General features: G+C 38.3%; 1 protein-coding gene across 1 annotated transcript; it reads left to right on the top strand.

Moving 5' to 3' along the window:
- LOC103044001 (CMP-N-acetylneuraminate-beta-galactosamide-alpha-2,3-sialyltransferase 1-like) lies at window positions 1-27,142 on the top strand. The gene is made up of 7 exons (XM_022671933.2): window positions 1-487; window positions 14,515-14,708; window positions 16,240-16,419; window positions 16,687-16,732; window positions 20,738-20,857; window positions 21,961-22,139; window positions 25,004-27,142. Exons 1-6 carry the CDS (start codon window positions 242-244, stop codon window positions 22,126-22,128), a joined length of 954 nt encoding a protein of 317 aa, XP_022527654.2. The 5' UTR covers window positions 1-241; the 3' UTR covers window positions 22,129-22,139; window positions 25,004-27,142.
- The last annotated feature ends 774 nt before the right edge of the window (window positions 27,143-27,916 follow it).

Genomic DNA, 27,916 nt, shown 5'->3' with positions numbered 1-27,916 from the left:
ATCCTCCACAGAGATGTGAAAGACTCTTCACACTGTCCTTTAAAAAGTGCTTTTTTATATTTACTCAGGTTATCTGTCTATATATCTTTTCTCTTCAGTTCCTTAATAAGACTGAGGCAGCCTGCCAGCATTACTACCACTCACAGGGATTTAGCCCCGCCCCTTCCTGAGGAATCAGATTTTCAGTCCAAGCAGCAGAACATTCATTGGTGTTAATTCTTATCTACCTACAGTACTGAGGATGGCTCGTCTTCCCCGGCTGACCAGTATCTTTCAGGCCATGATGTTGGGAACCATCATGGTGTGCCTGATGATGCTACACTCCATCCAGCTGGATCCTGTTTCAGAGGATGAGTGTGGCTGTTTGGAGTGTATGCCGAAACGTGAAGAGGATCCTTGGATTTTACAGCGCTATAAGAGACAGATCCCAGTACTCCTGTCCAGTCAGAACAGCAACCTGAGTAAAAATACCAGTGACTGGTGGCAGGTAAGACTGTGAGAGTTTTAATTTATTTTATTAATGTGTGTTTTTAATGTGTGACGGTGTTGTAAGAAAGGATAAGCTTTGATTTAGAAGAAAGAACGTTTTAAATCAGGTCTTCAAATCTATTTCCTGTGTTAATACATGCTTAAAAGTAAAAAAAAAAGATATTATATATTATATACAGCTCTGGAAAAAAATAATAGACCACTTAAAAATGTATCAGTTTCTTTGATTTTAACAAAAAAAGGAAGATGGATGATCACAAGCCATCAAACCATTAAAGCTAAACTTGCTTAAGAATTTTGCACCAGGAGTAAAGCAGCATAAAGTTTTCCAAAAGCAGTGTGTAAGACTGGTGGAGGAGAACATGATGCCAAGATGCGTAAAAACAAAACAAAACTGTGATTTAAAACCAGGGTTATTCCACCAAATATTGATTTCTGAACTCTTAGAACTTTGAATTGGAACTTGTTTTTCTTTGCATTATTTGAGGTCTGAAAGCTCTCTTTCTTGTTATTTTACTCATTTCTCATTTTCTGCTCTAAATAAATGCTCTAAATGACAATATTTTTATTTGGAATTTGTGAGAAATGTTGTCTGTAGTTTATAGAATAATCAACCAAGTTGATTTTACTCAAATATATAACTGTAATCATATTAAAAGTGTTTCAAAAATGCAGTTCCTGTAAGATGAAAGTGAGAAAAACCTTTAAAACCTGATAAAACACAAATATTTTATTCAGACTGATCTCAGATCTCGCTATCCATCTCTGATGAATAACATTGGAAAATATTTCTGGCTGTTTTTCCAGAAACATAGTGGGTTTTTTTCATTCTGTTCTGTTACTAAACTTACCAGACCTGTTCCACTGATAAGATCATCATTTAGATAAAATAGATTTTATTGTCTGGCTGGAATTTATTACAGAAGACACATCTTCACCCAGACTGACGTACTCATCTTTACTTAGTGAGGAACGTACTTGTGATGACCTGTTCCCACAGAACCCAACCCAAGGTGTGGAGGCTTAGATACAACTAAAATGTACTTTTTATACAGGACCAGCAGAAAGTTTGGACACACCTATTCATTCACTGTCATCTGTTTGTTTTTTGCTTTTTTTTTTTCCTACATAGTAAATGAATACTGAAGTGATTTAGACTATCAAGGAACACAAAAGGAATCATGTAGTAACTATTGTTAAACAAACCAAAATATTATTTAATAATTTAGTAACTTGTGGTTTCTGAGCCTGGTAACTCTAATTAACTTATCCTGTACAACAGAGGAAACTCTCGCTCATCCTTTAACTGAAACAGTCCTGATGAGTGCCAGTTCTATCATTATGATGTCTTTGATGGTCTTTTTTGTGACTGCACTTGAGGATACTCTCAAAGTTATTCTTACATTACTGTCACTGCTCTTTTGGTAACACTTTACTTGGATGGTCCATTTTATGGCCTTGTTGATTCTCAACTGACATTCAACTAACACTGAACTGAATGTCCATTAAATGGAACTTAACTTAACTTAAAGCAGCACTAGGTAGAATTTCCTTGATTTTTTATCTTTTTAAAGAAGTAAAATTACAGCTTGAAACTCACTGCAGCGCTGCATTGAGGTGTAATAGGAGGAATAGCGGTGCTCTCGTGTCTGTGCCGGAGCTCCTCTGAGCTCAAACCAGACTCTGTAAGTTTTCTGAGGTGGCCGCGACCAACGCTCGCGAGAACTGCGACCTGCTTTCCAACCTTTAGTTCTAACAGTTCTACAAGGACTACTGGTTCATTCTTTACAAAATAACATACAGACACTCTGGCAGAAGCTGGAAAGAGACTGAATATGTCTGTAAAAGCCAGAAAACGAGAAAGAGAAACTAATCCGCCTGAAACATTTATTACACTCTACAACTGTAGGGGGAGCCCACGAGCACAAAATCTCAAGTGGAGCTTTAACTCTGGTTAAAGGTCAAACCTTTTATCTGGTCTTATCTGGGGAGCTGATGACTTGCAGTTTCTGAGGCTGGCTTCCTTTCCTTAAGCAGTCCTGATGAGGGCCAGTTCCATCATTATGACATTTTTGATTGACTTTTTTTTGCGACTGCTCTTTGAGGATAATTTCAAAGTTCTTAAAATTTACTTTCGTATTGACTGAACTTTATTTTTTTTCTTTACTTAGTTGAGTAGTTGTTGCTTCTCATAATCTGGATTAGAAAATTACTCAAATATTCACTATTCACTGTAACTGATGCTCTCAAACACTTTATTAAGAGACAAGAAATTCAAGTAACTAACTCTTAATGAGTTCAGCACAGCTGTTAACTGAAAGCCATTTATTGTGCAAATCTGTGATCTGAGGAAGAGCTGCTACTTTGAAGAATCTAAAATATAAAACATATTTTTGTTTGTTTAACACTTTTTTGTTTAGTAAATAATTCCATCTATTTTTCTTCATAGTTTGTATGACTTTAGTATTAATCTACAATGCAGAACATTTTAAAATAATAGAATAATGACAAAAATACACTGGGCCATTGACAACAAGGCTTTGGTTTCAACATCTAGACAATAGCGAATTCACAGCTAAAGCAGCAGACTATTAATGACAGGGTTGTTGATTTAGATGCCTTGGTTTACTCCCCCTGGAAGAATGGTTGCCCTCTGGCTAACAATTTTTTTTAACCATAAACATATACAGGAGTTGGACAATGAAACTGAAACACCTGGTGCACATTGAATTCTGCCGTGATTTGATCAGTCGTGGTTTTATGTTTTTTTTGGATACAATCCGGGTTAGCACCCGAACATCCCTTTCAGACAGCTTCCTCTTACAGCGTCCACAGTTAATCCTGTTGGATGTGGTTGGTCCTTCTTGGTGGTATGCTGACATTACCCTGGATACCGTGGCTCTTGATACATCACAAAGACTTGCTGTCTTGGTCACAGATGCTCCAGCAAGACGTACACCAACAATTTGTCCTCTTTTGAACTCTGGTATGTCACCCATAATGTTGTGTGCATTGCAATATTTAGAGCAGAACTGTGCTCTTACCCTGCTAATTGAACCTTCACACTCTGCTCTTACTGGTGCAATGTGCAATTAATGAAGATTGGCCACCAGGCTGCTCCAATTTAGCCATGAAACCTCCCACACTAAAATGACAGGTGTTTCAGTTTCATTGTCTAACAACTGTATTTAACCTTTTTTAAACATTAACAGTTTAATTCAGACACATTGGAGTGTTTTTCAGAATAAACATAATGTTTAAGACCACCCACAGCATCTCAATCTCCAGACTTTAACTAGTTATTTTAAGCTATACAGCTTAGAGCTTTGGGTCATTGTTCTGCTGCAGAACCCAAGTACGCCTGAGCTTGAGGTCACAAACAGATGGTATTTTTGGTTTATGTAACCTTTTTAAATGTTCTGGTAAAATCAGTTTAACATCACTTGTGTCAATAGCTTAATTTCTAGTTTTGAGAATGTTACTTTTAACGTTTCCATAACGTTATTATTCATCTAGCATTGAAAATTGTGATGCAAATTACAGACACATTATTTCAGTACACCACAGGTTTTCAGAACATTTCTGAAAAGAATATTTATGTAATGTTTGTTTATTTATTTATTTATTTTATTTGCACAAATTGAATGTAACATCAAGTAAATAAATGAACAAACAAACAAACAAACAAACTATTATAATAATAGTAGTAATATTAATAATATCTTGTTACTCAATATATAAATATATATAATATTCCCAAGAATATACACAAATACATATTTAGCATATTTAGTATTTGAAACTGGTTCATTTCATACAAAAAAAAATGTTACAGGCTAAGTTCCTGAAACCTTTTAAATTTTTTTGCTGGGCCACTTTTTTCACAAGTGTGTGTGTGTGTGTGTGTGTGTGTGTTGGCATTATGTACGTGTGTGTTCTCACTGCAAATATATTGTAGATCAAAGGTGAAGACTGCGTGCCATAAAGATAACATGTTATCTTGCGTAGACAAGTTCCAAAGTGCATGTCTGTAAATGTATTTCTTCACATTTAAGTATATTTAAAGTATATTTAAATAATAGTATTGTTAAAAAATATACAGTACCATTACAGAACCAGTCTGGATGCACCCTAAATTCAGTGTTTTTTTCATTATTTTAAAACTATGAGGAAAAACTTACAAAATAAACCAGAATATGTTTTATATATATTTTTTATATTTTTTAAAGTAGCTTCTCTTGCTTAGATTAGACAGTTTTACTCATCTCTGCTGGATTTTCTCAGTCAGTTTTATGAGGTAGAGTCACCTGGAATTCAGGCTTTCAGTTAACAGCTCTTATCTAGGCAGTTTCTGAGCCTTTTAACTCTGATGAATTCTTGCTCTTCCTTTCCTGGGGCGGTCCTGATGAGTGCCAGTTTCATCAACATAACGTTTTTTAATAGTCTTTTTTTTTTTTGCGACTTCACTTAAGAATACTTTCTTTTAAGTTTTAAGTACATTTCTTCTTAAAGGCATTGTTTCTCATTGTACTTAGTTGAGTAGTTGTTGCTTCTCATAACCTGCATTAGAACATTACTCTAATATTCACTATTCACTGTATACCTGTAACTCTACCTCTTCACTACTTTACTTTAACTGATGCTCTCAAACACTTTATTAAGAGACAAGAAATTCAAGTAATTAACTCTTGATGAGTTCAGCACAGCTGTTAACTGAAAGCCTGAATTCCAGGAGACTCTACCTCATAAAACTGACTGAAAAAAATCCAGCCAAAATATATAAAGCTGTCTCTATCTAAACAATAAAATAAATTATTTTTTCTTCATATTTTGGATTAAAAAACACTGAAATGAAGGTGTGTCCAGATTTAAGAGATCAGAGCTAGAAAGTTCGATCACATTACACCTATTCTTTCATCCCTACATTGGCTACCTGTTAGATTTCGTATAGATTATAAAATACTTCTCCTGACGTATAAATCCCTTAATGGTCTGGCCCCGCATTATCTACAGGAACTCCTTACTCCTTACAATCCGCCGCGTTCACTCCGCTCCCAAGACGCTGGCCTAGAAAAAACTATACAGGAGGTGTCATACCTGACCGGGATCAGGCAGAGAGAGAGAGAAAAGGGAGACACTGCTGGGATGGAATACGAAGCAGTTGTGTTTATTAAGAAACACGGGAATAATAAAACTCAAAATTGGAAAACAAATTAAACACAATGAACATGCAACAATAACTAACTGGGGAAAACTAGAAACAAACTTAGAAACTGACAAATGAAATGGGACTGGGCAAAGTAAAGAAAAAAGCTGAAAAACGGGAGAAACGGAAAACGGCCAAAACAATAAAACCAGGAAGTGGCCAAAACAATAAGACCAGCGCGTAGCGCGGTACAACGGGGAAAAAACGGGACAACTAGGCTACAAACGAGAACGAAAAACTACTAAGCAGAGCTTAGGGAAAACGGCTAGACTAAAAAACTCAAACTGGGCAAAGAAACAAAATAAGAAAATATAACAGAAAATACTTAGGCAAAGGGGACTCCGGGAAAACGGGAAGACAGGATCGTCTGAGAGAACGCTTTGTAAGACAGCTAACAGGCTGGAACCGCAGGGAAACACAGACCATGATAGTGACCATTACTCGGCGAAGAGTGGAGGAGAACAGCGTGCTTTTAAGCTGCTCTCCGCAGCTGAAACCAGTCTGTGATCAGGGCTGAGCAGCCGTGTGTGTGTGTGCTCTGAAGGAGCGGATGTCCTTATATGGGCATAGAGCTCTCTCAGCGAGTGCCGGAGGGGGGGCGCGGTTGCTCAGTCCTGACAGTACCCTCCCCCGAGGCGGCCGGGTGGGCCACAGAGCGGGGACGACCCGGACGACGGCTGACAGAGGCAGGGCCAAACGCAGGGGACCGGGTCCTCACTCGGGAGGACGTGCTGGGCGTGGAGCTCACAGAACGGGGACGAGACGGCCCCGGGACAGAGCGCACCCCACGAGGCCGCCCTCTGGGCCTGGGCGCCGGCCGGTCAGGGTGCTTGACGTGGAAGTCGTGAAGGAGAGCCGGATCAAGGACTTGCGCAGCTGGTACCCAGGAACGCTCCTCAGGGCCATAACCCTCCCAGTCCAGAAGGTACTGCAGCCCATTCCCCCGCCTCCGGGAGTCCAGCACCTCCTTTACTCGGTAGGCTGGGGCACCCTCAATTTCCAGGGGCTCCGGCGGAGCCTCACTAGGGGTGGCCTCATCCAGGGGACCTGGGATCACAGGTTTGAACAGGGAGACATGGAAACTGTTGTGAACTCTCGAGTACTGGGGCAGCTTAAGCTTGTAACAAACATCATTTATCTTTTTGAGAATGGTATAAGGACCAGAATACTTAGCTTGAAGCTTTTTTGTTGTCTTGTTCCCGGTCCTCAGATCCTTGGTGGCCAGCCAGACTCGATCCCCGGGCTGGTAGTCTGGGTCCGGACCCCGTCGACGATCGGCTTGAGCTTTGTAGCATCGCAGGATGGTCTGGATATGTTGGTGAGTGGACATCCAAACCTCTTCGCTGCGTCGCATCCAGTCGTCAATGGCGGGTACCGGGGTCTCCACTGCAGTCCAGGGGGCCAGCGGGGGCTGGTAGCCCAGATAGACCTGAAATGGGGTCAGACCAGTTGTGGCACACCTGAGGGAGTTCTGGGCCATCTCTGCCCAGACCAGGAACTTGGGCCAGTCCTCTGGATTTTGATGACAGTACACACGAAGGAACTTTCCTAGTTCCTGGTTAGCACGCTCACAGTGACCGTTGCTCTGGGGGTGATACCCTGACGTCAAGCTGACATTCACCCCCAAATGCTGACAAAAGGCACGCCAGACTCTCGATATAAACTGGGGGCCACGGTCGGAGACAATGTCCTCTGGGATACCGAAATTGCGGAAGACATGGTCCACCAAGGCTTGGGCAGTCTGGAGGGTGGATGGCAAAGCAGAAAAGGGGATAAAACGCACCCCCCTTGAGAACCGGTCGATGATGGTCAGGACTGTGTTGAAACCCTGTGAGCTGGGCAGATCAGTTACATAATCCAGAGCCAGATGGGACCAAGGGCGTTCTGGGACAGGGAGAGGCATGAGCTTGCCTGTGGGGAGAGTCTTAGGGGTTTTACATTTGGCACAGGTACTACAGGATGCCACAATCTTTTTGATGTCTGATCTCATGCCCTCCCACCAGTACTTCGGAGAGAGAAGGTGGAAGGTCCTTCTCCCTCCTGGGTGACCTGATGAGGGTAACGTGTGAGCCCAAGTGACGAGGCGGACCCGAAAGGGAGCAGGGACATAGGTCTGTCCCTGTGGACAGGCCTGGGGTATGGAAACATTTGCTAAGGCCTGGGATAATTCGTTGTCTAGATCCCACTGAATGGCCTGGATCTTGACACTAGGGGGCAGGACAGGAATGGCACTAGCCTGGATTGGAGGGCCTTTTTGGAAGACTCTGGACAGGGCATCGGCCTTGGTGTTCTTGGAACCTGGTCTATAAGTAATTGAAAAAGCAAAGCGTGAAAAAAAAAGGGACCAACGGGCCTGACGGGGGTTTACTATCTTTGAGTGTCTTAGATACTCCAAATTCTTGTGGTCGGTGATCACTTGGAACGGAAAGGCAGCACCTTCTAACCAGTGACGCCATTCGCCCAAGGCCAATTTCACAGCAAAGAGCTCACGATCTCCCACGCCATAATTTTGTTCAGCTGCACTCAACTTACGCGAGAAGAAGGCCACTGGGTAGATTCTGTCACTCTCCCCATGGCGTTGGGAGAGAACAGCCCCCACTCCGGTGTCAGATGCATCTACCTCTACGATAAAAGGCTTCTGGGGGTCAGGGTGTCTAAGGATTGGGGCGGAAGTAAAAGCCAACTTAAGGGCCTGGAAGGCTTTATCGGCCTGGGGGGTCCACACTAGCTTCTTAGGGGCACCTTTGAAAAGGGAAGTGATAGGAGCAGCCAGGGTGCTAAAGTTTTTGATAAATCGCCTGTAGAAGTTGGCGAATCCCAGGAAGCTTTGAACCTCCTTGACTGAGGTAGGCTTGGGCCAGTCTAGGACTGCCTGAACCTTTTCCTGATCCATGACTACCCCCTCATTACTTATAATATACCCCAGGAAGGAAACTCTGGATAGGTGGAACGCACATTTCTCTAACTTGACATATAGCTCGTTCTCAAGTAGACGGACTAGGACCTGGCTCACATGGCTCACATGGGACTGGAAATCAGGGGAGTAGATCAAAATGTCATCCAAATATGCTATCACAAACTTGCCAAGGAACTCCCTGAGGACATCATTTATAAGGCTTTGAAAAAAGGATGGGGCACTGGCCAGCCCATACGGCATAACCCGGTATTGATAATGGCCTGAGGTGGTAAGAAATGCTGTCTTCCACTCGTCCCCCTCCCTGACTCTTAGAAGGTTGTAGGCACTTCTTAAGTCTAGCTTAGTAAAGACCCGGGCACCTCTAAGCTGTTCCAAAGCGGATGGCACCAGCGGAAGGGGGTAAGGGAAGCGCTTGGTGATTGCATTCAGGGCCCGATAGTCAATACAGGGACGAAGACCCCCCCCCTTTTTCTTGATAAAGAAGAAACCCGAGGCTACTGGGGACCTGGATGGTTCGATGAATCCCTGAGCGAGAGCTTCAGTGATGTATTCCTCCATAGCCTTCTCCTCCTCACCTGTCAGGGGATAAATACGGGCCTTAGGGAGGATAGGATTGTCAACCAGGTCTATTGAGCAGTCATAGGGACGGTGAGGGGGAAGCTTGGTGGCCTGGACCTGACTAAAAACTTCCTGGAGGTCGTGATACTCTGGAGGAATGTCAATTATGTTTAGGGGCTCAGGACTCTCTATACGTGTAGAGTGGGCTTGAACCGGAACTCGTTCCAGGCAGTGGCGCTGACAGTAAGGTGACCAAGCTATTATCTCCTTCTCAGGCCAAGAGATGTGGGGATTATGGGTCATAAGCCAGGGGAGACCTAATATAATGGCATGGTCTGTCTGAGGCAGGACTAGAAGTCTAATTTCTTCACTGTGAAGGCTGGAGACAGCAAGACGTGTGGGTTGGGTGACGTGCGTGATAGGAGCCTGACCCAGCGGCTGACCATCCAGAGCAGTGACACGGAGGGAGGGATTGACAGGCTCAGTGGGGATTTGGAGCCGCTCCACGACCTCCGCGCTGATGAAGTTGCCTTCGGCACCACAGTCTATCAGGGCTAAAACAGAGAAAGACTCATTTACACAGCGTATTAGCACTGGTAACAGGAATGATTTTGAGACCAACCCCCTGGCTGAGGTACTCACTACATTAGCGCCTGGAGTAAACTCCAGGCGCTGTCCAAGGGGTTGGGTGCGGGCTCCTGACGGACGTAGTCCGCAATCACGCCTCGCGTGGTTGGAGCCTCCACAATACAAACAGGGACCCTCTCTGAAACGGCGTTGGCGCTCCTCTGGTGAAAGACGGCGGGAACCCAACTCCATGGGCTCAGAAGCAGACAGCGGAGGTGTTGGCACAGGACTTGGGTAGGAGGTGAGGCTGGGTTTGTTGGTCCTGGCAGCCCCAAGGGTTCCCTCCATGTTTCGGGCTTGGATGGGGCTGTGGGCTACTGAGCGGCTCAAAAGTTGATCTAGTTTTATGGACAGGGAAATAAGTGGGGTTAACTCAAGCTCATCATCCCGGCAGGCCAACTCCCGCTGGATGCGTGTGCTTAACCCATGGCGATACATAGCAATGAGCGCTTGCTCATTCCAACCACTCCCCGCGGCTATTGTCCGGAACTCAAGGGCATAATCTGAGACGGACCGGCTACCCTGGGCTAGGCGAAGGAGGAGCTCTCCTTTAGCAAGCCCTTTCCTGGGGTGCTGAAACACAGCCTGAAACTCCTTTAAAAATGACTGAAGGGTCCTCCTTTCATATAAGGGGTAAACCGCAGTGGCCCAATCCAGAGCTCTGCCAGCCAGGCAGGAGACTACGAAGCCTATCTTGGCTTCATCAGTGCCGGCTGGTTGGTTTTTAAAATAAACCGCGCACTGAAGCAGAAACCCCTCACAGAGCTCTGGGTCGCCATAATACGTCTCTGGTTTACTCACTGGATACGAATGGGACGTGACTTGGACAGGGCTAGGGACGCTAGGCAGGTTTAGCGAAGATCTGATCAGTTCCGCTAGGTCTTTAACCTCACTGGCTAGTCCAGCAACCTGCTGTTGTTGGCCTTCTTGGTGTTGCGCCACAGTGCCAACAACTTGTGAAACGCGGGAGAGCGTTTCCTGCTGATGACCCAGGAATCGTCCCTGGGTCTGAACAGCTGTACTCAAGGCCTCCATCCCAATGGTCTCGGGTTGGGCCGAGTAATTTGTCATACCTGACCGGGATCAGGCAGAGAGAGAGAGAAAAGGGAGACACTGCTGGGATGGAATACGAAGCAGTTGTGTTTATTAAGAAACACGGGAATAATAAAACTCAAAATTGGAAAACAAATTAAACACAATGAACATGCAACAATAACTAACTGGGGAAAACTAGAAACAAACTTAGAAACTGACAAATGAAATGGGACTGGGCAAAGTAAAGAAAAAAGCTGAAAAACGGGAGAAACGGAAAACGGCCAAAACAATAAAACCAGGAAGTGGCCAAAACAATAAGACCAGCACGTAGCGCGGTACAACGGGGAAAAACGGGACAACTAGGCTACAAACGAGAACGAAAAACTACTAAGCAGAGCTTAGGGAAAACGGCTAGACTAAAAAACTCAAACTGGGCAAAGAAACAAAATAAGAAAATATAACAGAAAATACTTAGGCAAAGGGGACTCCGGGAAAACGGGAAGACAGGATCGTCTGAGAGAACGCTTTGTAAGACAGCTAACAGGCTGGAACCGCAGGGAAACACAGACCATGATAGTGACCATTACTCGGCGAAGAGTGGAGGAGAACAGCGTGCTTTTAAGCTGCTCTCCGCAGCTGAAACCAGTCTGTGATCAGGGCTGAGCAGCCGTGTGTGTGTGTGCTCTGAAGGAGCGGATGTCCTTATATGGGCATAGAGCTCTCTCAGCGAGTGCCGGAGGGGGGGCGCGGTTGCTCAGTCCTGACAGGAGGAAGAGCGTTCTTTTATAAAGCTCCCCAACTTTGGAATAGCCTCCCTATTAATATACGGGACTCAGACACACTCTCAATCTTTAAATCTAGACTCAAAACATTTCTATTTGCTCAAGCTTTTGAGTAATGTCTCATTACAATTTTCTTCCTCTTACAGCTTATCCAGCAAATATAAACCCTGTCCTAATCATCTGCTTTCTCTTTCTCTCCCCATGTCCTGAGCTGCTGCTACCAGTGCCCATCCCACTCCAGCAGAGTTTTATAAAAACCATTCTAACCCCTTTCTCTTCCCTCCCCTCTCTGTTCTCTCTCTCTATCTTTCTCACATGTGCTGAGACGCCTGGCCGGCCGGTCTTCCTGGATGTGTCCGTCTGTGGTTCCAGCTTTCAGGAATCAGCCCTGTCCTTCTACTCAGAATTATTACACAGCCCTTCTAACTTCTGCTTTTTGTTTCTCTTCCTTTCCTTTCTGTTTTCTCTATCTATCTCTTTTACATGTATGGAGATGCCCTGTTCCTGATGTTCCCAGCCTGGCTCTCCACTGCCCGCTGTGTTGTTCTCCGGCTCTGCAACCCTGCACTGATTACCATTAACACACTCAGTATCTGTTTCTGTATTAGCCATAGCTCTATAGTTTGTGCCCATCACATTCTTATATTCATAAATTAGTACCTGTTATATTAGCCATAGTTCACATTAATTCTCTGTACTGTTTTGTTCTGTTATTTGTTTGTTATTTGTTTGTACTGAGCGGGTCAACCCGAGTAGGATGGGTTCCTCGGACTGAGTCTTGGTTCCTTCCAAGGTTTCTTCCTCTTAAAGGGAGTTTTTCCTTGCCACTGTGTCACCATAAAATTGGCATCTCTGTGGTGCTGCTCATAAGAGGCGTGGACCTGTTTTTCCTGTAAAGCGGCTTTGTGACAACCTTTGTTGTAAAAAGCGCTATATAAATAAAATAAAATTGAATTGAACTTCATTTTCTGAATCAGTTTCTCTGATTTTGCTATTTATAGGTTTATGTTTGAGTAAAATGAACATTGTTGTTTTATTCTATAAACTACAAACAACATTTCTGCCAAATTTTAAATAAAATATTGTCATTTAGAGCATTTATTTGTAGAAAATGAGAAATGTCTGAAATAACAAAAAAAGATGCAGAGCTTTCAGACCTCAAATAATGCAAAGAAAACAAGTTCATATTCATAAAGTTTTAAGAGTTCAGAAATCAATATTTGGTGGAATAACCCTGGTTTTTAATCACAGTTTTTTCATGCATCTTGGCATCATGTTCTCCTCCACCAGTCTTACACACTGCTTTTGGATAACTTTATGCTGCTTTACTCCTGGTGCAAAAATTCAAGCAGTTCAGTTTGGTGGTTTGATGGCTTGCGATCATCCATCTTCCTCTTGATTATATTCCAGAGGTCTTATTCTTTAACGAAGCTGTATATTTCCCAAAGTATATTTAAGAAAATAAGGGAAACTTAAAGGAAATGCAGTTGAGTAAATAGACTTTATACTCTGTATAAACTCTATACTTCCACTAATGTACTTCCTGAAGTGTCCTGCAGTTGCTGCAGACCTTATGAAAATGGTTTGTATTGAAAAAAAAGTCTGGTTTGTTTGTATTTGATACACATTCCAAACAAGCATTTCACACATGTACTTTGTAGGAGTGTCTGTGAGATCTGTTATCTGTTGTAAATTATTTGTGGAAATTAGATTTGAATATGTCAAGTTGGGTTCGATGATTTTCTGATATGTTTCCATGGAAAATATGTTTCACAAGGAAGCCAAATAAATAAATATCTGAGGATATTCAGGATTATTTTTACAGCTAAACGCTGTGTGGATAAAGAAGACAGTTTGATCTATAAGTATAAAATAATGATACTGCCTGATTACTGGGTGTTTTTGAAGATGCAGCTTGGTAGTTGTTAACGTGTTGCTAGGTGGTTGCTATGGTGTTTCAATGTGATTTCAATAGTTAGTAAAGTAAAGTTTGGGAGAAGGAAACAACAATAAATAATAAATAATAACAAAATGAAAAAAGGTTTCATAAATATTTCGTAAAATATATATATATAATATATATTTTATATATATATATGCATTTATAAGGCATTATATACATGGATATACTTTATAGACATGTTTATACGTGTTATGAATTGTTATTGTAGTGCGTCATAAGCTGTGCTTGTAATATATGGATTAAAATATCATATGTCTCTCACTATTAATATATTCAATTATAAATATCTGTCACTTTACTTGGACACATTATAATACATAAAACTAAACATAAGTATAATATATATATATATATATATATATATATATATATATATATATATATATATGTATTTTTTTTTTTACGGTAACTCTTACTACCAATGATATGTCTATTAGGCTACTTAAACTTACTCACTACACTATAAGATATACACATTTATAAAAAGCCATGTTTATAATGCATTATGAATTACAGTGATTATAATGGAACATTGGCTGTGTTTAATTGTCCAAAACTGTCCTAACAAAGCATACTAAAATTAAAATTAAATGCTAACATCTCATTAATTATACTTATATTAAATATTATAATTGATTATATCACTTTATTATGTTTTACAATGTGTCATCGTAGACTTTAAGTAAAGTATATATATATATATGTATATATTAATAGTGACCAGATATGTAACATATATTACAAGCACAGCTTATGATGCATTATAATCACAATTCATAATGCATAATAAACATGACTGGAATGTGTTATACATTTTAATTTAATATAATATGTATAACCATGTTTATAACTTTTTATAAATGCATTATAATATGCTATACATATGTTTATAGCATCTAATAGACATGAAATATATATATATATTTTCTCTGTTTAGACACTTCAACACAAGCCCAAGGGTGTGAACTACAGTGAAGTTGTGGAGATCCTGTTCTCGCTGTTCCCTGATGGAGAACAGTACCAGGATGCTGGTCCTGATCGCTGCAGAACCTGTGCTGTGGTGGGAAACTCTGGCAACCTGGAAGGATCTCGTTATGGACCATTAATAGACGCTCACGACTTTGTCATAAGGTACTGATAAAGATATAAAAAAATCAATGATAATTGTTACAAAGAAAAATGTTTTTGTTTGATTGCAGTTTGATTCAGGGCATTGCAGTGTGTCTTTGCTATCATAACGACGGGAAAAGTACAGCTTGCAGAGCTCGAAATGCACCAGGTGGACTCTGACTTTGCTATTGCTATTTTAACAGTGCAGCTACCTAGATGTGCTTGTTTGTTCAGCAATGTTATTTGACTTAGTATTTTGTTTATTGTTAATGCAAAAGTTAGGTTTTTGCACTGCTGTTTGTACTGTAGTGTTTCAAGATAGCAATGAACGTCTGATTGTTGTAATCAGTCAGTGGTACATATGTGTTTTCTGCTGCCAAGATATATACATATATATATATATATATATATATATATATATATATATATATATATATATATATATATATATATATATATATATGGCTTTTAAACGAGGCCCCAGCTCTTTTTCTTTTTCCCTACCTATCGTCAGTTTTCAATGAAAAACAAATATCTTCAAAACAGCAACTTTACAGAAGAGAGAAAAAATCTTCTGAACTTTCAATGGAAGTCAACATAAAAAGAGTTTATTTCAGGTCATGAAATATTTCTATTGCTCTGTTCATCAAGAAATCAGAAAGTTTGTTCAAATTATGTAGTAAAATAAATATGGTCAGAAATGAAGATACGCATTTTTCATTGGACAGCGACATATTAATTTTGAAGTTGAAAAAGCCATGATTTCCTTTCTGCGGATGTCTTTGTAGCCATCCATTAGTTGAGACAGTGTAATATGTGTGTTTTAACTAAAAATATTTAATTCCAGGAATTATAATATGTATCATAAATTATTTGAGTAATATTGTATAAATGAATTAATTATAATTATGTAATATTGTATAAATTAAGTTATTGTAATTAGGTAATATTGTATGCAGAAATGAAATAAAGTTTACTAAAAGAAAGGACTGACTGAAGTCTCTTCAGTTAATGTTACTCTGTGTAACATTTAAGTCTTGAAACCCGAGTTGAAGTTACTTAAATTTATCTGAAATTAAATTTACCAAAAAAAAAAGCAAATGCAGAAAGTTGCGAAACTTTTTTAAATTAGATTTTACTCATCATTTTTTTCAGTGTACTTCTGTATTGTACAGTACTTTGGTTGGGCCTTGTGGTTTTTAATTTTTTTAGCTTTAGAAATAAATTTGACTTGGCTTGACACAGGCAACCTAATTTAGGGCTTTGTTTTTTTGTCAGTGTGTCTTTACTATCGTAACGGCGGGAAAAGTACACCGTGCACGGCTTGACATGTGCAATAGGCATGTAGCTACTAATTCTTTAAATTAATTATGGGTGTGTTTTGGGTGTATCTTGACTATAGTATAATACAGTTCCTGCTAAATTGTTTCTACATGTTTCTGTAGCGTTTAAAAAAGATGAATGGAATTATAATAAGAATCATGCCAACTGAATAACTCTACTGTTGCATCAGAATGAAAAACTAAACATATATATATAATCTGTACTGCAGGATGAACAAAGGTCCAACCAAAGGCTATGAGAAAGATGTTGGTTCAAAGACCACCCACCGGGCCGTCTACCCCGAGAGCGCTGTAGACATGGATAACTCCACCCACCTCCTTCTGGTACCATTTAAAATCCTGGATCTACAGTGGCTCATCAGCATCTTCACCACCAAACACATCACACGGTGAGATCGTGCACTACACACACCTGATAATGAGGCGAAACATACATACGGGTACATAATAACATCACATTATGTAACTTCCTGTCCATCCACTACCATAAGCTTATGTTTCTCATTATTTTATATACTGTTCATTTGAGTTTTCTTAGAAAGTATAAAAATGTGAAGATAAATACTTTTCTTCACATGGTGTGAATTTTTTGTATATATATTTACTCATTTTATGGTATAAATAAATTAAAACATCACTTTTTCTTTTTTCTATAGCACATATACCGCAGTAAAGACCTCACTAAAAGCAGATATGGACAAGGTGAGTGAAGACCGCAGTCCCATTTCACTTCTTCATATCTACCTAAATAATCGAAGACATACAGGGGTTGGACAATGAAACTGAAACAGAAACTGGAGCAGCCTGGTGTCAAATCTTCATTAATTGCACATTATACCAGTAAGAGCAGTAAGAATGTGAAGGTTCAATTAGCAGGGTAAGAGCACAGTTCTGCTCAAAATACTGCAATGCACACAACATTATGGGTGATATACCAGAGTTCAAAAGAGGACAAATTGTTGGTTCACGTCTTGCTGGAGCATCTGTGACCAATACAGCAAGTCTTTGTGATGCATCAAGAGCCACGGTATCCAGGGTAATGTCAGCATACCACCAAGAAGGACCAACCACATTCAACAGGATTAACTGTGGACGCTGTAAGAGGAAGCTGTCTGAAAGGGATGTTCGGGTGCTAACCCGGATTGTATCCAAAAAACATAAAACCACGGCTGATCAAATCACGGCAGAATTCAATGTGCACCTCAACTCTCCTGTTTCCACCAGAACTGTCCGTCACCACAATAAATTATTGTGCTTTAAAACCAGGTGTTTCAGTTTCATCGTCCAACCCCTGTATTCTTTGGGAAGGGTAATTTTAGGTAGGTGCTATGGGAAGGTGCTAGGGGTTTTACAGCAAACTCTGCCACAAGATTGCTGGTAAAATTGGGATATAGAGGTTGTGTGCTGAGAAGAGTTGTGAAGAAGTTGTCAGAGATAAATGAAAAAAAGATCCAGTCACTGATTGTAGCTAAGAAAGATGGAGGTTAGGTGGAGAAGTGAGCGTATTTGAAGGTATTTCAACAGTGAGCTTGGATCGGGGATGCCAGACTTCACTGTTGAGTCTTTTTGTGGGCTTAACCCTTAGAACCCTACTGACGGATTTTATGTCCAAAATCACACCTTTCTAAGTGATCACCTAAAAATAGTGATCACCTCCCAGTGTGGTAAAGCTAAATCTACAAGAAACCCATTGAGAAAAACACCTAAAAAAGTGAAAAATCTCCTTCCCCAACCAATATTATTTACCTTTAGTGCTTCAAACATATTTATATGATGTTTAAACCAAATAATATCAGTAAATAAAGACTCAAAAGTGTCCACAGAAAAAGTGTGAAACTCCCTGCTTTACTCAAACTAAAGCTAGGTATGGTGTGCGCACTACTTCATATAGTTTTCATTTTACTCGCACATTTTTACTTTAAGTCATTATTTTGCACTAAACATTTTTATTTATTTAGACTAAAAAGTTTACATTTTTGTATTGTTTTCTATTCTTTGTGTGTCCTGATCCTCAAAATACTGAAAGGCATAGGCTGCTCTGAGTGTCAGGTTCTTAGTATCTACATGTATCCTAGTGGTGTGATTATTGATTATCAAGATAAATAAATCCGCCTGATGCTGTTTCCCGATGTATTTTATCAAAGTAATAATTAATAAACCATGTAATGAACTTAAATCATCAATATTCTTATGCTTTCTTATCTCATAAACACTCTAGTCTAACCATTTTTGAAAAGATATCTTAGGTGTGAATATATTTAAAGTCTATACATTCAAAAATAAGTAAAAAAAAAAAAAAAAAGGCGCTTGGTAAAATTTTGATCAAAACATGATCAGTTCCAGGAAAATAGAACAATTCTGCTTCCTTTTACATTTTAAATGATTATATTTTTGAGCAGCCGTATGTCTTCTGGAGTAAAAGAGATCAGGGCATGTGTCTGTCTGATATAATTACTGTGTTATAAGACCTGAAAGAGGAACTGAAAACAAAAACGGAGAAAAAACACTAAACCAAAACAGCCTAGTTCTAGGGGTTAATTCGGTGAAGCATCGGTGAAGGAAGATGGCTATCTGATGACTTCTTGTGAAGAGTTTGCAGTGTGGTGTGTGTTTTGAATGTGGATAAAGGGAAATGGACTGGGTGTGGGTTTTATTTGATGTTTCAATAGTCTGAACACTTGTTGAAGCAGTTGAGTCAGTGGACCATGAACATTGTTGTTGAGCCAGTATCAGATTCCAGCGATTGTCGTAGTTTGCTCACGCAAATCTAAAGTATAAATGATTATGTAATACTATTGTACTATTGTTTTTATAAAGTGTGCTGTGTGTTGGTTGGATGGTGTTGTGGTTAAATGAAGTCAAGCCAGATTAAGGAGTGTTTTTTCTGTTTGTTCTTGTCACAGTATTGTTTCATTGAATACTTGGCAGTTGAGGCAATTGACCATGAATACAGTGTTATGCTGTGCTTCTGGATCCTTGCCGAGCCAGTATCAGATTGACGTTGTGGTGTTTGTTATAATAATAATAAAAATAATACACCCTGGCTGAGCCCTATGCATAACTTGTTGGGTGCAGGATTTATCATCTGCCTGTATAATAATAATAAATATGATTACAACATGAATTTCATACAGATATTATAGTACAAACCACAAATTTACATTTACATTTAGGGTATTTAGTTTAGTAGACTTACAAAAGTGGTTCTTGGTTCATTTCAAAATATCCATAGCTAGTTTTTAAAAAGTAAAACCAAGAGATACATCAAGCTTTGATAAGGTTTAGAACCATAAGATAGGATATTTTGTATATTTTTTTTAGAATAGTTTTAATAGGAACTCTTTGAAAATATGACTTGATGAAGTCTTTAGTCGATGTTTAAAGGCCGTTAGTGACGTTAGTGTTTTTCTGACACCCAGTGGAAGTTCGTTCCACCACCTTGGTCCTCTAGGACCAATCCAGATATCTGCCTTCTGTGGGTCTTGAGTGATGGTGGTTAGAGGTGAGCCGTACTAAAAGCTCTAAGAGCTCTGGGTACAGATCTGGCTTTGAACATTATTGCCATTAAGTATAAAGGAGTTGGTTTCCATTTGTGGCTTTGTAGGCCAGAGTTAGGGTTTTGAATTTGATGCAGGCAGCAACAGGAAGCCAGTGGAGGAAATGCAGCAAAGGGGTCACATCACTGAACTTCAGAAGATTGAATATGTTTCAGGGGTTTGGTGGCTCACATTTGAAGACCAGCCATAAGAGACTTGCAGTAGTCAAGTCTAGAGATGATGAGAAATTGTATGAACATCTGAGTGACTTACCATATTTTTTTGCACTATAAGGTGTTACATATTATAAGGCCAACTATTAATAAACTATTGAATCTATTTTCTGGTCTGTTTTCATACATAAGGCACATTATGCGACAATAGTAAGGAACGGGGGTTTCGCCATGTTTTCCTTCTAATTCAGCAGGTCTTACTGCTGGGTGGATGGGGTATCTAAGTTAAGTAAAGATAAACTAAGTTAAACAAGTGCTGGATGTTAATCTACACAGATTTCTCTCCTGAAAACTGTTTATTTGGGTGAGTAAAGCCCTTTCGTTTATTTACAGTAAGCTAAGATTTTCAGATTTCCACTGAGGCTTAGTGCAGCAGCAGCATTAACATTAGCGGCTAGCAGCTAGCCCCACATAGCTTGTTTTAACACGGTAAACACGCAGAGATAGCGGTTACCTGCTAATGCTAATGCTGCTCCAGGAGTGCTGGCCGGGGTTAGCAGCAGGCTACAGGCACACATAGACTCTGCTCCCTTGATTTATAAATGAAATGTAAAATTTACTGATGATCAGTGATGGTTTGGAGAGTCATGTCTGTCATCTGCTGGTGTTGATCCACTGTGTTTTATTATCAAGTCTAAAGTCAGTGCAGTTTTGTTTTCCCACAAAATCTTACAGCACTTCATGCTTCCCTCTGCTACTGACAACTTTTATAGAGATGAGGATTTCATTTTCCAGCAGGACTTGGCACACTGCCCACACTGCAGAAAGTACCAATTGGTCTTACATCATCACCTTGTATCATCATACTAGTGCATCTCAATATATATATATATATATATATATATATTGAGATGCACTAGTATATCTCACATATGTTGATTGATACGTTTTAGTGCAAATCGTGTTTTTATAAGTTTTTGTTTCTGTTTGTGTTAAAGGTGATGGTTTTGCACCCTGACTTTATGAGGTATGTTTATGAAAGCTGGCTGAACAAAGAGGGCACATATCCTTCCACTGGATTCTTAATGCTCGTGTTGTCGCTGCATGTCTGTGATCAGGTAGGAATTATCTGCAAAAATATGATTTTTATTTTTGTTTAAGGTTCTGCTCATTGATTGGTCTGGAATATGTAGTACAGTCACATGACTAACAAAGCTAGCTGGTGGAAAAGGAACCAAGTTATGTTAGTATCAGTGATATTAATATAATGTTCATATTAACATTGTGTGGTGAATTGACTAAAAATGATGGTAACACTTCCTATGAACCCTGTATTCATAATGCCTTATGAATGCATCTATAATGCATTACATGACATGCATAATACCTTATAATGACTGTAATAAGCCTGTACAATAACTCATAAGTACTTACAGCGACATTCATAACAAATTATAAACTACAAATGTAAGGGTTTATAAAGAAAGGGCTTGAAATGCCTTATAATATCTGTTCATAAGAACATTGTACAATGTAGCATTGTAATGCACTATAACACAGATTTGGTATATTTTGGTATAATGCATTATAATATGCAGCTATGATTTCTCAAATAAAGCTTTTATAAAAGTGCGTAACACATTATAAAGCCTCATATACATTCATTACTGACTTTAAGTGAGTAAGGTACAATTACATTTACTTCATGTTTAAAACATATTTCACTTAAAGCCAGTAAAGAGCACTCATAATGCCCTATAAGATATTACAGTGAGGTATAACAAAATTTACTTCACATTTAAAAAGTATATGAAAACTCACTTCACTTAAAGTCAGTAATTACTGTTATAAGCCTTTATAATGTGTTACACACTTTTCTAAAAGCCTAATTTGAGAAATCATAGCTGCATATTATAATGGATTATATACCAAAATATACCAAATCTGTGTTATAGTGCATTACAACACTACAATGTACAATGTTCTTATGAACAGATATTATAAGGCATTATAAGCCCTTTCTTTATAAACCCTTATACTTGTAGTATATAAAGTACTTATGGGTGTTATACAGGCTTATTGCAGTTATTAAAATGTGTTATGTATGTCATATAATGCATTATGAATACAGGGTTCATAGGAAGTGTTACCAAAATGATGTTTCCTAAAATACACATATTAAAAAATCTATAAATATCTGTATTCTGTGTGTATTTTACAGGTGAGCGTATTTGGATTTGGTGCCAAAGAAGATGGACGTTGGCATCATTACTACGACAAAAGATACGCTGTTTTCCAAAGTAAAGGAAAACACAGAGGAAGCCTGGAATACAACATCACTCAGAAACTCTATGAGAAAAAGTGGCTCCAGTTTTATAAAGGAACTTAGAATAAATCCAGGTAAAATTATCATACCATCAAATATTCTCCAAGCTTTAAGTAGCAATAAATGTATATTATATATATGTGTATACAGCCTGAGCTGACTGTAAATGTTTGGTTAAGTACAAAGTGCACAAAATATCAGTTACGTTATCTTTACCCTCTGATACAGTGATTTTTAGCTGTTTATCTATTGAAATACTCTACCTACTGTTCAATTTAAGCAGTCAATCGATTAAAAAAAATTAATCTGATTAATCTCATCAATATTTTGTGATTAACTGCGAATTGCACTTGTTCTTCTTAAGATGCAAGTTTTTAAAGTGGATATTTAACTGTAAATAAAAAAAATGTAAAAATGTAAATGCAGTTATATTTATATTAGTGGTGGTAACTAAAATACTAGTATAAACTTACATGTTTGAGGAGAAATCCCAAAAGCCAACTTGGGGCATTGGAACAAAGAATGCATAATAAATTAGATTAAAAAATATATATTTTTTACTTTATTATAAACATCTTAGGTAACACTTTCTATGAATGTCATTTCCATAAGATTCTATAAACATTCTCATAACACATTGTAATGCATAAGGCATTACAAACATGGCTATACATATTTATAAAAATGCATAATTCATCATAGCCATGTTTATTATGCATCATGAACTGGGATTATAATGCATTAATAGCTGTGCTTATAACATGTCATACATCAATACCAAGAAACTCAGTCCCAGCTTGAAAAAAGTAATTGTATGAATATATATTTAACTACTCATTAATTATACTTGTCTTAAATATAATATTAGTTGTAGTCAATTATAATGTATTATAACAGGTCTTTGTGCGCTCTAAGTAAATTGATAGACTTTCATTGTGGGACCAGATTATTAATGATAGATATACTGTATACTTATATATTTTAACATATATATCATAAGCACATCTTATAATGTATTAAAATCACAAGTCATAATGCTTAATAAAAATGGCTATAATGGGTTATGCATTTTTATAAATATTTATAGCCATGCTTATAATACCTTATGAATTAATTATAATATGTTATGAATGTAGTTATAGAGTCTAATAGAGAAGACATTCATGGAACATTTTGCCACATCTTTGCTTGGTTGTAAGGATTTCTGAATAAGAACTTAATTAGCTATACGAGTTTGTTTAGTTGGAGCGTTTCTCACTTTGTTTGGTTTAGTTTCACACAGGCACAAAAACCTAAACGCTCCAAAAAATGTGCACCAATAAACCACGCAAGCACATCGTCTCCTCTGATTGGTCAGAGCTGTCTGGTGCAAGGGAGAAAGAAAGTAAATATAGTGAGAAGATTCTGTGTTTCAGTGTGTATATCTGTATATATGTATCTATAGCAGTGTGAAGCAGTACCACTTTAAAATAAGACTACCTTTATAAAGGGTTTATAAATGGTTTACAATTAGTTTATTAATGGTTACAAATTAGGTTGTAAATGCCTTAAAAATCATTAATAATCAGTTATAACACATACGTAGAAAGGGCAACATTATAGATGGCTGTGGGTTCACTATTTGGCAAACATCAGGTCATTGTTGCCCTTTCTACGTATGTGTTATAACTGATTATTAATGATTTTTAAGGCATTTACAATCTAATTAGTAACCATTAATAAACTAATTGTCACTAACAATTTATATACCCTTTATAAAGGTAGTCTTATTTTAAAGTGAAACCGTGTAAAGCTGCTTTAACACAGAGCGCTGAAAATGTGCTGCTGCACTTTTAATAAACACAGTGTTTGGTACCACTTTAAAATAAGACTACCTTTATAAAGGGTTTATAAATGGTTTACAGTTAGTTTATTAATGGTTACAAATTAGGTTGTAAATGCCTTAAAAATCATTAATAATAAGTTATTACACATACGTAGAAAGGGCAACAATATAGATGGCTGTGGGTTCACTATTTGGCAAACAACAGGTCACTGTCCTTTCTCTGTATGTGTTATAACTGATTATTAATGATTTTTAAAGCATTTACAACCTACTTAGTAACCATTAATAAACTAATTGTAAACCATTTATAAACTCTTTATAAAGGTAGTCTTATTTTAAAGTGATACCCAGTGTTTTTAATGGGACGTGTAGCAGAGATGTGAGCAGTGAACGCTGCATATACTGCGCTCTTAGTGTATAAACAGCAAGGAGCAGCAGCAGCGACAGCATTTGTTCATAGCAGTATATTGTCTGGCTAATATATCAGATTAAACTGAACCTTATCAGCAGTTTAGCTCAATTAAAAAGAAGTATATTTGATAGCCGGGTTGGATCGAGACCAGATCATGTTCTCACCACAAGTGAACCACTCCAGAAAAATGTATTGCTAAAATAGGGCCTTGAACACGGCTACAGGGCGTCGCTGCAGTGTCATGCAGGATAATAAAAAAAATTATCGACTACAATTTTTTAAAAGAAGTTTAAAGCAATAAAAGAAGACAAACCAACACAGTGTCTGTGATGTATGTGACTGAATAACGTGCCATTTTTACAGAAAGCTTGAAAAGGCCTAAAATATAGATTTTATTTAGTGAGAAAATTGGATTTTCTTTTGTATAAGTGCAGTATATTTTACAGTGAGTGACACATGAGAACTTTTTTGTACTTTGACCATGATTTAGCCACTCTTCAGCTGATTTTATTGTTGGCCACACTCTAAAACCAACATTTCTGATTGTACTTGTGCAATACATGAGATCATTAATTCCATTACATCAATGTGGAGAAATCACACGGATACAGCAATTCTTTATTATTGCATCATGGCTGAACAGCTGCATTGACTTAATCTCTCTCTCTCTCTCTCTCTCTCTCTCTCTCTTTATCTCACAGAGTTTGTTGTAGCTTGAAAGACTTGAATGACCTGGAAGAGCAGGAAGAATTGCCTTGGCGAGAGATTATCAGCCTATCACCAGCGTATCACACTACTGTATGCATCTGGTATGATGGTGACTCTTCACACCAGCAGATGCAGCCTCACACCTTCTTCAGAAACCCTGCTGAAGACTGGATGAAGCTGAATGTGTGTTTTCTGGGTTTATTCACTTATTATTTAGTAACGATCAATATGAACCCTGTATTCGTAATGCATTATATGCCATTCGCAATATAAAACCACTTCAAAATGATCGGTTTCTCTGATTTTACTATTTACAGGTTTATGTTTGAGTTAAATGAACATTGCTTCTTTACTCTATAAACTACAGACAACATTTCTGCCAAATTTCAAGTAAAAATATCATAATTTAGAGCATTTATTTGCTTATAACAGACATCAATTAGGTATTAAGCATGCCATTAAAAAAATCCACCGTAAATGTGTTTAAAATGCATTGTGAAAACAGGATTCATAGGTAGTGTTACAGAATAGTAATTTTTATTTTACATTTTGTACATATGTGTTAATATATTTAATATTCTTCGTTTTACTTTTGTTCTCTAAATGTCAGACTTTAACATTTTAACTGAATGCATTTATGAAGTATGTTAAGTTATTATACATAATGTTTTGTGTATAATTTAAAAGTTATTATATATTTAGCATATTTGGGTGAAAAATGCCCGATGCCGTTTTACAAACCTTTTTCAACACCCTGTTATTCTACCTCAAACTGGAATGCTGGTTTTATTTTACAGGGGGCTTGCTGGGAAAAGTACCTACTTTTATAGGCTACGTTTATAGCAGTGCAATAGTTCACAGCAACAATATAATATAGCGTATTCAAGCTTCTGCTAACCTACTAGCACATGCCTCCTCTGATACATGTGAAGTCAGGCTCCGCCTCTTTTTGAACTGCTGCTGAGGCAGCATTACCGAGTAGCATCACAGCGCTAACACTCGGAGGAAAGCGCAGCGACTCGGTTCTGATACATCAGCTCACAGATGCAGCCTTGTTCTGATCCACATCACCCTAGGAGTGATAAGGGGAAAGAGCTCCATCTACTCTACCCACCCAAAGAGAGCAAGACCAATTGTGCTCTTTCAGGGCTCTGGCAGCTGTTGGCAAGCTGCATGACCGGGATTCGAACCAGTGATCTTCCTATCAGCCAACTAGCTTGATCTGATTCCCTGCATGGATGCTATGCATGCTTAGCTTGTTTAGCATGGTTACTCGTTTGGGTCCACTTTAAAATAAGACCACCTTTATAAAGGGTTTATAAATGGTTTACAATTAGTTCATTAATGGTTACTAATTAGGTAGTAAATGCCTTAAAAATCAATAATAATCAGTTATAACACATACGTAGAAAGGGCAACAATGACCTGCTGTTTGCCAAAAAGTGAACCCAAAGCCATCTATATCGTTGCCCTTTCTACGTATGTGTTATAACTGATTGTTAAAAACCGTTAATAAACTAATTGTAAACCATTTATAAACCCTTTATAAACATAATCTTATTTTGAATTGGTATCCCCGCTTGGCTATTGTTAGCTATTAGCCTTGTTAGCTTTGCTTCCACAAACCCATAAACTAGCCACTGTATTTACAGTATCTTTGAAAGGGTTTCACTCCTCAGGATGACTATACATAACTATAATGACTCATAACTGTGACGTAACAGTTTTGTGATTTTGGAATCTGTCCGTTTTTCAGCTCTATTTTACTTGTGTTGAGATTTGTTTTAAAAAAAAAAGCTTAAAAGTGAGTTTAGCATCCGGCTATATGCCAATGCATTTACACTCTGTGACCCTTACAGTGCTGGATTCTGCTAGGGTTGGGATATTTACATTTTCTGGTTGTTTAAAACTATTTCTTTGCTTGAACAAAGCAATGTTTAAAGCATTAAATTAACATCAACTGGGTAAAATCTGAAACTAAACATTGTTCTTCAGATTAGCTCAAAAACAAGATCACAATACTTTCTTCAGAAGGAAAACATATTGCTGCTTTGTATCGTGTTTATATTTATTTGCTGTCATCATCTGTATTAAAGGTTTTTGATGAATCAATAAAAATGGCTGCATATTGATTTGTTCTGTCTTTTTTACATAAATAAGCAAATGTCACAATATATTTAATATTTAAAGGAGAACTCTGGTGTTAAATGTACTTTTGTTGTAGTAAAACATGATAAAATGTACTTACCTTTGTTGAATACCTCACCTCAGTTCTCCCACAGCGTTCTGAGAACAAGAAGTTTATTAAAAATCCCTGTTTACATCCTATAACGCTTCTTTGTACCTCCGGGCGCCGCCATCGCTGTACTGATAATGACATAGACATATATACATAGAATCTGCATTGCCTGCCTCCTGCCGTATCAGCCGTTGCCCAGTGCATTTACGCTGAGGAAGGTGTTTAATAGACCTATGATTATCACAACTCTACCAATTTATACCCGATTTTCACAAGGTTTGGTTTGTTATAAACAGCAGAGATGTGGTCATGATTCAGGACACTGTGATATATATATATATTTATTTATTAGAGAATAGTTTACACTTTAGAATAGGGGCTGCAAAGTGTTTTATAAATGTTAAACTATATATTTATAAATCATTTACCAAAAATAGTATAGTTTATAAATTATTTACTGGTATTTTCAGATATGTATTCTAATTCACCTTCTAAGACACTTAATGTTTCTGGGTGATGGAGGGTGATAAAGCCTATGCCAGTGTTCATAGAGCAAAAGGCAGGTAAGATCCTGGACAGGCCACCAGTCCATCACACACACACACACACCTAGGAAGGAACCCAGCATCTCCAGTTCACCTGACAGTAAGTGTTTGGGCTGTGAGAG

Source organism: Astyanax mexicanus, chromosome 2 (genome assembly GCF_023375975.1).
Source record: "Astyanax mexicanus isolate ESR-SI-001 chromosome 2, AstMex3_surface, whole genome shotgun sequence".
Taxonomy (NCBI): Eukaryota; Metazoa; Chordata; class Actinopteri; order Characiformes; family Acestrorhamphidae; genus Astyanax; species Astyanax mexicanus.
Note: the sequence above shows the minus strand (reverse complement) of the source record. Positions and strands in the feature narration are given on the sequence as shown.